Source organism: Leopardus geoffroyi, chromosome A3 (genome assembly GCF_018350155.1).
Source record: "Leopardus geoffroyi isolate Oge1 chromosome A3, O.geoffroyi_Oge1_pat1.0, whole genome shotgun sequence".
NCBI lineage: Eukaryota > Metazoa > Chordata > Mammalia > Carnivora > Felidae > Leopardus > Leopardus geoffroyi.
In genome coordinates, this window is record NC_059336.1 from 85,502,991 (window position 1) to 85,515,249 (window position 12,259).

Below are 12,259 nucleotides of genomic sequence, written 5' to 3' on the forward strand. Positions count from 1 at the left end.
TCCCGCTCCAGGGCCCCTACTTGGGACTTCTTAGGAAAGTGGGCGGAGCCCTGGGGCTGGTTGGCGGACGCTGGACCCTGCGAGGTGCGCCTGCGCATTGCAGAGGTGCTCGCGTTCTGGCCGGAAGCACATGTTGGGGCTGGAGATTCCTGGGGATGGAAACGCAGATGGAGGCCCAGAGCGCGGGGGTCGAGGACGGCTTCACCCAAGTCACCCGCAAGGGTGGCCGGCGGGCGAAGAAACGGCAGGCTGAGCAGCTGTCCGCGGCGGGGGAGGGCGGGGACGCGGCCCGCATGGACACAGAGGAGGCCCGGCCCGCGAAGAGACCCGTTTTCCCGCCCCTCGCTGGGGATGGATTCCTGGTACTAGCGGGGACCGTGGGTGAGGAACGAGGCCGGGGCCAAAGTTGGACCAAGCCGGTGGCCTCTGGGTGATGTTAAAACTGCTGGGGCTCTTCCGTAGTGGGGTCCTTAGAGAAACGACTCTCCTGAACGAAGTTTAATTCGTTCAATTAAATCTTTTTGGGGAAGAGCTGTCATTTTGCAATGCCCATCTCCATCCTTCGAGACATCTCCCGAGTTGTGTGTTCTTTTATTGTAGAGTGGGAAAGAAGAAACAAGGAAAATTCCGGTCCCAGCTAACAGATACACGCCATTAAAAGAAAACTGGATGAAGATATTTACTCCTGTTGTAGAACATTTGGGACTTCAGATACGCTTTAACTTGAAATCGAGGAATGTAGAGATCAGGGTAAGGAGAATGTCAACCACTTCCAAATATGTTAGGGCTTCTCTCTCCTACAGGGATGAAAAGGAGTGAATAGGCTTTCCTTAGTGGGAGTTGTTTTGTTAAACGGTCGTCATGCAGTTTTCTAAAATAGTACAGTGAGCTGGAACTTCTTGAATGTCTTTGAAGTTTGCATTCAACATGTATATTAGTTGAATTCATAAGGTGGGCCTAAGGTCAGACCAAAATACTGGCCATGCCTGTACATGTATTTTATGATGTGTTCTGTGTTGAAATGAGAGAAGGTGGAGTAAAGAGGTTGTCATAAACAGAAGTATGTAAATAAGGAACAAAAGTACATACTTGTACACACACACATATATTCATTTCATGGTGTCAGTTTGAAAGTTAATATTAATTAACTTTGGTCTTCTTTTCCTGGGTGCCAGTTTCGTATTAGAATCAATAACCAAAATTAATTCTATCTTCTGTTTTGAGGGTTCTTATACCGTCATCAGGACTGGTATAGACTCATGTTGAGCTAGAATAATGCAGTAAAGCAGATGCACAGCTCTGAAGAGTTGGTAAAGTTTAAAATCTAGAACTTGGCGGTAGAACTCCTCTTTGTTCTCATTGTCACTTTCATGCAGGTTTTTGTAGCTTTGTGTGAGAACACCTTGTTTCCTTAAGGGTTTCCCTTGCTTCGTTGCTTTAGATCTCCTTTCACCTCCCCTTCCTGTGTGCCAGTGCCTGGACCACACTGCTTTTACTATGGTATCCTAGTGTCTTCAAAATCTCTGAAGGGCAAAAGCTGTTTTTTGACCTAACCTGCCTTTTAAGTAGAAATTTAAGTCCTGACTCATCTCACCATCTCTTTGAACATATTTATGTCCATACTATTGGGGGCTTTGCTCTCTGAAGAAGGCCCTCTCCTCTGTACTCTTTTTTTTTTTCCTGCCTCAATCCCAGTCATCTTTCAGAATCCAGCTCAAGAGCTTTCTCCTTTAGGATTGGCCTGTGTTGCAGTCGTGTCTTCAGAGCCTACACTCTTGCTGTGCTTGGCTGTCACATGTCCCAGCAGCATTAGTTTGGATTCCACTCACATTTGTTGGTCCTGCCGGAGGCCATAAACGTAGTGGTGCTTTAGCACGCACCACATCATATTAACCTTTAGGACAGCCCTGTGAAGTACTTAACAAATCCCCATCATTTAGATACGAGGAAACTGAGGGTCAAAGGAGTATGTTAGTTGGGGCCCCTGGGTGGCTTAGTTGGTTAAAGCATCTGACTTCAGCCCAGGTCATCATCTCAGGGCTCGTGGGTTTGACCCCTGTTAGTTCTGTGCTAACAGCACAGAGCCCGCTTCGGATCCTCTGTCTCCCTCTCTCTCTGCCCCTCACCTACTCACACTCTCTCTCTCTCTCAAAAATAAACAAACATTAAAAAAAAGAGTATGTTAGTGAAAATTCACTCACTAATAAGTGAATCTCGATGGGGGGTGGGGTGGCTTTCAGGACCTCCCACTCTGACCTTTTTATTTTACAAATGAGAAAACTTAAGACCTGCAGCAAGAAGGGGACATGCCCAAGGTCACATACAGGATTGGAACTGGGGTCTGATTTTAAATGTGCCATTACACAACCTTGTAGAGTTTTAAATTTGTCAAATATGTGGTCTCAACTAAATTGTGAGTCTGTGTGGGAGAATAGAAATGACAATTTTGGAATCAGACCTGTATTGGAATTCTACCTTTTTCACATTTTAGTACTTTAGTTTTCTCAAATGTAAAGGTTTTTATATTAATACTCAAGGTTGACATGAAGGTTAGAGCTGCTGTATGTAAAGCACCTTTGCAATGCATGTCATTTTCAGTGGTAGGAATTTTATGAATAGCAGTTATTTCTGTAATTATCCAGTAAAGCCTTTGAGGAAAAGATCCCTGCTTAAATCATTTTTGGTAGTTAGTACTGGAGTTAGTGCTTTGAGAAACATCAGTATATAATGACGGTTGAAGTCAGGAGATTAGATCAGAACTCCCAGGAAGACTGCATGCATTGAGGAAGAAGAGGACCAGCCTGGGCATTGACGGGATAGACCAGGGTCAGAGGTCCCTCAGTGTGTGGGCTTCTGGGCTGTGCCAGAGGGAATCTTGCAGTTTACCCCAGAGTGAGATCGCTCATGGAGTGTAGTCATTTGGCAGGATGGAACTACCCAGCTGTAAAGCTGGGAGCATTTTGTTTTGCAAGTTATTATTTTTTAATTTAAATTTTAGTTAACATACAGAGTAATATTGGTTTCAGGAGTAGAATTCTGTGATTCATCACTTTCATACAATACCTAGTACTCATCATAACAAGTACCCTCCTTAATGCCTATCACCTATCTATCCCATCTCCCACCCACCTCCCTCCATCAACCCTCAGGCAACTTGTTCTCTATTATTTATTAAGAGTTTCTTGTGGTTTGTTTCCTTCTCTTCTCTCCTCCCCTTCCCATATGTTCATCCGTTTTGTTTCTTAAATTCTACATATGAATGAAATCATGGTATTTTGCCTTTCCCTGATTGACTTTTCTCACTTAACATAATAGATTCTAGCTCCGTCTGCATTGTTGCAAATAGCAAGATTTCATTATTTCTGATGGCTGAGTAATGTTCCATCCCAATCATTTTTTTTATTTATTTATTTTGAGAGAGGGAGCATGTGTGTGAGTGGGACAGGGGCAAAGACAGAGAAAATCCCAAGTAGGCTCCACGCTGTTAGCACAGAACCCCACATGGGGCTAGATGTCATGAACTGTGAGATCATGACTGGAGCTAAAATCAAGAGTCAGATGTTTTTAACCTACTGAACCACCCAGGCACCCCTCTTCCATTGTATATATATATACCACATCTTCTTTATCCACTTATCAGTCGATGAACCTTTGGGCTCTCTCCATAGTTTGGCTATTATTGATATTGCTGCTGTAAACATTGGGGTGCATGTACACCTTCAAATATGTATTTTTGTATCCTTTGAGTAAATACCTAATAGTACACTTGCTGGATCATAAGGTAGTTCTATTTTTAGGGTTTTTTTTTTTTTTTTTAATGTTTGTTTATTTTTGAGAGAGAGAGAGAGACAGAGTGTGGGGGGGGGGGGGGGGCAGAGAGAGAGGGAGACACAGAATCCGAAGCAGGCTCCAGGCTGTCAGCACAGAGCCCGACGCAGGGCTCGAACTCATGAACTGTGAGATCATGACCTGCGCTGAAGTCGGACGCTTAACGGACTGAGCCACCCAGGCGCCCCTATTTTTAGTTTTTTGAGGAATCTCCATACTGTTCTCCAGAGTGGCTGTACCAGTTTGATTCCCACCAGGAGTGCTAGAGGGTTCCCCTTTCTCTGTATCCTCACCAACACCTGTTGTTTCTTATTGTTAATATTAGTCATTCTGACAGGTGTGAGGTTGTATCTCATCATGGTTTTGATTTGTATTTCCCTGATGATGGGCGATGTTGAGCATCTTTTCATGTATCTTGTCAGCCACGTGGATGTCTTCTTTGAAAAAGTGTCTATTCATGTCTTCTGCCCACTTCTTAACTGGGTTGTTTGTTTCTTGGATGTTAAGTTTGATAAGTTCTTTATAGATTTTGGGTAAATTAAATGTAGTGCTGATCTATCACCAAAAACTGGGTCGTAGAGAATATATTGGGGAAGGGTGGTGGTAAAGGAAATTTTAATAATAGGGAAGGTCAGTCCTAGTGTTTTATTGGAATATTATCTCCAATCTTAATTTGTACTTTTTTTTTTTTTTTTTTTAACAGACTTGTAAAGAAACCAAGGATGTTAGTGCTCTGACAAAAGCAGCTGATTTTGTGAAAGCCTTTATTCTTGGGTTTCAGGTAGAGGTGAGTGATTTCATGACATCTGAAATAGGGGCTTAAACATAATATGAATGTTTCAATGGATTTGGGCTTTTTTGAAAAAAATTTGGGGGTTTTCTAGGTCTACAGTTGGTGAATTTTAACTTAATAGTCATTCTCAGGTATCTAAATGAAGGGCTCCACAGCATTTATTTTTATGTTGTAGGATGCAGTTGCCCTCATTAGGTTGGATGACCTCTTCCTAGAGTCCTTTGAAATTACAGATGGTGAGTGTATGATGGTCTTTTCCTATTATTATTGTACTTTTGTATTGCCGACTTTGTATTGTATGTGTTTCTTAGCTTTCTAATAGCATCATTTGACCTGTATTACTAGCAGGTTTTAAAAATAGACAATATATGTTTTGTCTTTTAATAGGGAAATTTAGTTAATGATTAAACTTCATTATGGAGTGGGTGGTATACTGGAATGGCTTGCCTCCTGAGGTCTTGCTCCTCTCATTTAGTGAAGCCCCTAAAGGGAGACCACCTGTCAAGAGCAATAGGAAGAATCGCTGGCAAAGGAGGAAAAACCAAATTCACCATAGAGAATGTGACACGGACGCGGATAGTTTTGGCCGATGTGTAAGTATCTGATCTTGAGAAAATTATTGTCATAATTTATATTTGATCTTTTGCTGGTTTCAAGAAGCTATAAAGATTGTATTTTATCCATTATGTTGCCACTGAATCTTTGTCAGTATATGGTTCTGAATGAAATACATAGTTACTTTGAAAGCAGATTAAGTAGGTTGAGAAGATCTTAGAAATTTTAGCTTTTTTCTCAGCAGTAAAGGAAGTGTTTAGAATTACTATTAAAAGAAGTTACGTGACGCGTGAAGATTTCAGTAGAATCTTAGGGGACTCTTTAATCAGTAGGAGAGGGCAAAGAGTAGGTGTTTTAAATGCCCTTGTGACTTTTTTTTAAAGAAATATATGTAGTAGGTGTTTTAAATGCCCTTGTGACTTTCTTTTTAAAGAATTATATGTAGATACTTTGTAAATAATTTAGAATTACATGGAAAGGTCCTCCCTAAAAGGACGGAGAGTGTTGCACATTGGATGAAAAACTAGAGAGCAGCTATCTGAACAGAAAGAAGATGAGACAGGCTTAAAGTAAGGGTGCAGGAAGTCAAGCTGGGATTAGCCCTGTCGGGGGTTGATGCTGCTGCAGTGCTGGGTCGGGGTTACTGGCAGATGGCTCGCAAATTATATAATGCCATGAAGTTGGGGAACGAAGCAGTTGACTGAGAGGAGGAGGGATCTGCCTGCTGCTAAACCCAGAAATAATTTTAATTTAAAATCATACTGTCTTTGCTCTAAACTCAGGGCCTCACTGTAATTTAGAATCTAAATTTTAGACTCTGTTTTACACTCGAGGGTTAATGGTAATACCACGTTGGTGGCCCTCTTACTGGAAGACAGGTGTATTGTAATTTTGATCTTTGTGACGTGAGCCTGCAGTTGGGAGTATGGAGCCATGAGGGAAGCTTTTTTTGAACTAGGAATTTTAAAATGTTTTGAAACGTATACCACATTTGAAAGTATCCTATGTAGCCCTAAAAACTTTGTTAATTTAGAAATCTAAAAATGTAACTGATTTGGTAATCAAATTATGGGTACTGTGTTGTGTTAAATTTTAAGCATATTTGTGTCACCTTAAAATGCACTATTGAACTAGCTTTTTTAACAGCTTTATTGCAGTATGATTTACATCTCTCCAAAATTACCTCTATTAGTATGCTGTTCAGTGAGTTTTGGAGCAGATCTGTAGTCCTATGATCCCACCTCATCCCAGGCAATCACTAATCTACTTTCTCTTTTTTTTTATTATGTTTGTTTATTTGTGAGAGAGAGTGCGTATGCCACGTTAGAGCTGGGGAGGGGTACCGATGGGGGGGGGGGGGGTGCGGGGAGGTGCTTACAGAGGATCCGAAGCTGGCTCAACAGAGCCTGATGACAGCCCAATGCAGAGCTTGAACTCACAAACTGTGAGATCATGACCTGAGCCAAAATTTGATGCTTAACCAACTGGGCCACCTAGGAGTCCCTGGTCTACTTTCTGTTGTAGTTTTGCCTTTTCTAGAAATTTCTATGAATGGAAATACACAGTATGTGGTCTTTGTTGTATAGCGTCTTATAATTAGCATGCTGTTTTGAGTCTCTCCATTTTGTTGGGTGTGTCAGTAATTCCTTTTTATTGCCAAGTACTAATTATATGGATGTGTTGCATTTTGTTTATTCATTCACAGTTGGGCTGTTTTCAGTTTGGGGTTATTATGAATAGTGTTGCTATTATTGAGTAACTTTTTATGTTTTTGTATTTTTGTTACAAACCGAATTACATACTACCTGAAATCAAAAAAATGCACTATCTTGAGTTTTCAGTATAAATAGACTAAATCCACACGTTCAACAACTTATATTAATTATGATATAACCGTAAGGTGGATTAACATGCACCTATGTTGTTTTTGATGAGTTGTCGATAATCTCGTAAAATACAGTATAACGTGAGCACGATAAACTAAAAACTATTCCAAATATATTCAGTATATCAGATGGCAAATAATGTTGCCTATATGTCCTGAGACCTGCATTCCATTCAGATCTTGCCCCGTTACTTTGGGAGCACAACTACTCATACTTCAAGTATTCTTGCTTTCTCTATTTCCTCACCTTTCTGCTCTATTGTAAAGAATTTTAATTTTTATCAAACATACACATCTGTGAGCAAGCCCCAAATTTCTACCACCTACTTCCATTTCCCCTTCCTCAGAGGAACCAGTTTCAACTCTTTTAGCTAATTTTAAACTACTTATGCCCATATTTCCAAATATCTTGTTTATATGCCAGCTTGATTTTTTTTTTCCAGATTCACTGTTGACTTTCTACCATGAAAGATGAAAATTTAGGTTTCTTTCATCCCTCTCCCCACCTCCACCCCCTGTACTCAAGCCTTCTCACATCCAGTTTGCTTCTCCCTCCCTACGTCCCCCATAAACTGGGGGTGCTGTAAGACTGGTGTTCAGTATTCCCTGAGTACAGAATCTCTGCCCACTGTATCTCAGCTGAACCAGGTGATATACTGTGATTCCTCTGTCCTTTACAATTCTGTTTTCACTTGAAAAAATAATTCCTTACCAGTGTACTTTCTTAATATTCAGTAAAATTCAGTTAAAAAGCTGTCTGCTGTTGTATCTCTCCTTGGTGTATCTAGATTTAGCAAGCGTTTGAGAAATCTCTCCTGGATCCTTCTTTTTCAGAAGCACTGGTACCCTCTCTGCCTGGCACCCAGCTGGCATCCTGGGTTCTCCTTTCAGCCTTGCCCCTTTGCTATTTGAATCCCTTGGTGTTGGATTCTTTTTGAGTACTTGTGGGTTTTTTTTTTTCTTCTTTGATACTTGTATATATTGCAAAATGATCACAGTAAGTCTATTAACATCCGTTCATCAACACAGTTACAAATTTGTTTTTTCTTGTGTGATAATTTCTAAGATTTACTCTCGGCAGCTCTGCTTGTAGCACAGTATTATTGACTATCGCTGACATGTTCTACATTACATTCCGGGACTTATTTTATAACTGGAATTTATATGCTGTTTTGTGCTGTTTGACCCTCTTCACTCATTTCACCCACCCCCGAGTACTCCTTACTTTGGTGCTGTAGATAGTCCAGAAGCAAACTTATTAGCTTAGGAAGAACATTTTTTGAGATCTTGTTTTGAAGATGTCCTGGCTGCTGGCCAACTCTGCAGTTCGTTCAGAACTCTGGAGACATTGCTGCATCCTGGCTTTCAGTGTTGCTGTTGAGAAGTCCAAAGACATTTTGCTATCTGATTATTTTAGCTTCCTATCTGGGAGTTGTACTATCTTCTTAATCCATTGTGTTCTGAAATTTCATAGTGATATGTGTTAGTGTGGGTCTGTTTTTATTCATCGTACTGGACCCTTTCAAATTAGAAACTCATTTTCTATAATGAAATTTTAGAAATTTCTTAGAAATTTTCTTGAATCGTTTTGGCTTTCCTTTTCTTTCCCCCACCCTATCTGGAATTCCTTTCTGTAACTCTGTCTTTTAATCCTTATGTTTAGTTTTCTTAACATCCTGCTGTTGATTCATGGGTACATGAAATGGCTTTTCGGATCTTACTGACTTGATTTTGTTTTGTTCTTGCGGTTTTCACTTTTTTGTCCCCACAGCCTGTTTCTGTAATGCTTTCTTCACCTTGCTGGTTGTAACTTCTTTTTGTATTAGATGGTCTTCTCGGATTCTGGTGATCCTCAGTGTTCGCCTTATGTGTGAGGCAGTAAAGAGCAGACTGGAAGCCCTGAGCTCACAGGGGCCTGAGGGGGTGAGGGGGTAATGCTGGTTGACTGCAGGCTTCACTCAGGGTTACTGCCAGGCTGTTTCTTTGAGGAAGCCCTAATGTCTCTTTTAGTCTTTCTTTATTGGGCAGGGCAGGTTCCCCAGAGAAGCATTCTCCAGGCTCTTTGCTGCCAGACTTTGAAGCCTGGTTATGGAAGACAGTTGGAGGTCTCAACAATCAGTGTGCAAATATTTGCTTTGACATGCCCCTGTTTTTAACGTGGTACTCCTACTTCAACTGTACCTGGTACCCCTGGTCCAGACATCATGTCTTTTACCTTTTCCAGGGAACAACCCCCACCCCCATAATTTCACCCGTTACAGTGGGTGGTTGCCTGATTCCACGGAGTAGGGAAGAAAATCAGAGGATCATCTTGAACAGACTTTCACTTTTACCCCAATTTCAGAAATGGGCAAGAGGGTTCCTCTTGGTGTTCCCACTGCCAATTTTGGTGTCAGTTTACTGATATTTTTTGAAAGATGGGCTCAAAAAGACAAAACTATGTTGTCCATGTTGTTTGAGTCAGTCAGCCAGGAATACCCATTAGAAGGGTCTGAATGACCCTATGAATAAAGAAACTTAGATAACCTTTATTTTTTTTTATTTTTTTAAAACGTTTTATTTATTTTTGAGACAGAGAGAGACAGAGCATGAACGGGGCAGGGGCAGAGAGAGAGGGAGACACAGAATCGGAAGCAGGCTCCAGGCTCCAAGTCATCAGCCCAGAGCCCGACGCGGGCTCCAACTCACAGACCGCGAGATCATGACCTGAGCTGAAGTCAGACGCTTAACCGACTGAGCCACCCAGGCGCCCCTAAACTTAGATAACCTTTAGAAAGCTTTGCAGTTGAAACCCAAATATTTTGATTAAATACAGCGTTACTTGCATTTGTGGGTACTTAATAATCCCACCTCTGCCAGTGTGTAATCTTGACAGGGTTTCTGTTTTTTGATTCTTGTAAATTTACTTCATTTGTAAAATGGGAGTAAATTACCTAATAAAGCTCCTCTAAGGATTAAATGGGAACACATAGGGGCACCTGGGTGGCTCAGTCCGTTAAGCATCCAGCTTCGGCTTGGGTTATGATCTCACGGTTCGTGGGTTCAAGCCCCATGTTGGGCTCTGTGCTGACAGCTCAGGCCTGGAGCCTGTGTTTGGATTCTGTGTCTCCCTCTCTGTATTCCTCCCCTGGTGTCTCTCCCCCCCGCCCCTCTCAAAAATTAAAAAAAAAAAAAATTTAAATGAATGGGAACACATAAACGCATACACAGCACATAGAAGGCACTCACTTGTTAGTAACCATCATTAAGAATCTTAAATTCTTGGTTTCTTAAGTTTTTTTTTTTTTTTTTCTGATTTTTCTTGGGATATAATTTACATACCATAATATTCCCCTTCAGAGTGGTTTTTAGTGCATTTAGAGTTGTGCATCCATCACCACCTTCTTTATTTAGAGATCTGTATCTGTCATGATTTTCCGAAGTTTCTGGATTAGGGGGCTTCATTAAGGAAATGCTTTTTGTTGCTAACTTGTCTCACATTCTCTATTCTCTCTTGCAGGAAAGTTCACATCCTTGGCTCTTTCCAGAACATCAAGATGGCAAGAACTGCCATATGCAACCTTATCCTGGGTAACAGCAATTTATTCCTTGGGTGTGTTCTCTGGAAAGAAAAGAATAGGGAATTTAGAACTCAAACCACATTTGCAAATCAGTGTAGGTGAAGGGTAATGTTAAAGATAGCAAGTAGAAATGGGGGTTGGCAAATGTGGACCTAAAGAAAAAAGTATTTTTGCTTGGATTCTATTTGCTAGAGAAGATACAGGGTTTGTTGGATTATATTGCTTAAATCTTTGCTGCTTTCCCCTGAGGTGCAGTGAAAAGCCCTTCCAGAATAGTAGGCAACATGTTTCAGGTTTCAACAAAAAAAAGAGCTGCTGGTCACCATCAATTTAATTGACACACTTAGTCCTATTTTCAAGCAGTGCAGCAAAGTCCGTTAACTTCTGTTAAGAGTTACAGGATTGTAGTAGCTTGCTCTAGATGGGATTTTCCATCAGTGCCCGGATCTGATTGACCAGCTTCTTTTTGAAACAGACAGGTTGGTGCCTTTGACTCAGGATTTAAAATGTTTTTGGAGGATATTTGGGTATGGTTTACAGTTCTCTTGTTGGTTTAAGAGCAATCCACTGGAAAATGTCTGTTCTTTTTAGAGTTGTAGACTGCTTTCCATGTAGCTTCTGTATGTGGGTATATTTGTATAGATAACGTTCATTTTCCTCTGCAGGAAATCCTCCATCAAAGGTTTATGGCAATATCCGAGCCGTGGCTAGCAGAGCAGCAGATCGGTTCTGATTTCAAATCAAGAGACTTTTTATCTTGTCTTTGGACTCTAGAGAAAAAGCCTTCTCCTCCACATGTGGTCACAAGAAACTACGTGAAGAGTATTCCAGTCACTCTAAGCCTTCATCACTTCTGTTCTCACAGCCAGAAGCATAAACAGAAAGGAAAGGTTTGGTAATACAGCAACTTTGAGGATAATTTCCATGTCTGAATTTGGCACACTATACTTACACATTAACTATAACTTATTACTTCGTTTTCAATAAAAGATTTGCATTATGATTCTTCTAGGAGGGAAACTTCTGGTTTAAACAGTACTGTATGAACTTATCAATTTATTTATAAATTTATAACTTTTTATAAATTTATAAACATTTCTTGTCCATGGAGTGTAATTAAAAAAATCGCACAAAACCGCTCTGAATCATGAGCCTTAATACTGGGTAGTATGTGGGTTTTTTAGAATCATAGAAGCAGCAGTTCAAAGATAACTGCAGTGAACAAAGGCAGACTAGCTAGTCTTTGTACCTATTTTGTAGTTTATAAAATTAAAAACATCACAAAGTTGATGGTGAAGAAAGAACTTTATTTTTCAAATAAACACTTAAAGTAGCCAGACCAGTGTTTGAGCATATTTCTTCTAAGTAGTAAAGGTGAAAAATGGTAACAGAACGTTTTTACCAAGACTATGATGTTCTGCAAATGCAAGAGGTTGTTTTAACTAATGCCTGCCTGTTTAATCCTTCGTTAAGTATTTAATGAGCTAACGCTAAGAGGTAGATGGAATTCTAGACAAGTGAGGCTGTCAGTGAACAATGGACAGAAATAGACATGAATGCCCTTGTGGAGTTTTCGTTTTATTTCAGTAACCAGGGAAGACAGATGTACAAAATACCCAAGTAAGTTCTGTCATCAGA

General features: G+C 40.5%; 1 protein-coding gene across 1 annotated transcript; it reads left to right on the plus strand.

The window, feature by feature from the left end:
* The first annotated feature begins 64 nt into the window (after positions 1 to 64).
* On the plus strand, positions 65 to 11,756 carry PNO1 (partner of NOB1 homolog). The gene is made up of 7 exons (XM_045446285.1): positions 65 to 362; positions 601 to 750; positions 4,532 to 4,615; positions 4,797 to 4,857; positions 5,097 to 5,214; positions 10,561 to 10,631; positions 11,287 to 11,756. The coding sequence occupies exons 1-7, from the start codon at positions 156 to 158 to the stop codon at positions 11,352 to 11,354; spliced, it is 759 nt and encodes a 252-aa protein (XP_045302241.1). The 5' UTR covers positions 65 to 155; the 3' UTR covers positions 11,355 to 11,756.
* The last annotated feature ends 503 nt before the right edge of the window (positions 11,757 to 12,259 follow it).

Coding starts and splice junctions, on each gene's coding strand:
- PNO1 (XM_045446285.1), top strand. CDS start 156: ATGGAAACGCAGATGGAGGCCCAGAGCGCGGGGGTCGAGGACGGCTTC. Junction 4,616..4,796: donor TTCTTGGGTTTCAGGTAGAG/GTGAGTGATTTC, acceptor TTTATGTTGTAG/GATGCAGTTGCCCTCATTAG. Junction 5,215..10,560: donor CGGATAGTTTTGGCCGATGT/GTAAGTATCTGA, acceptor TCTCTCTTGCAG/GAAAGTTCACATCCTTGGCT.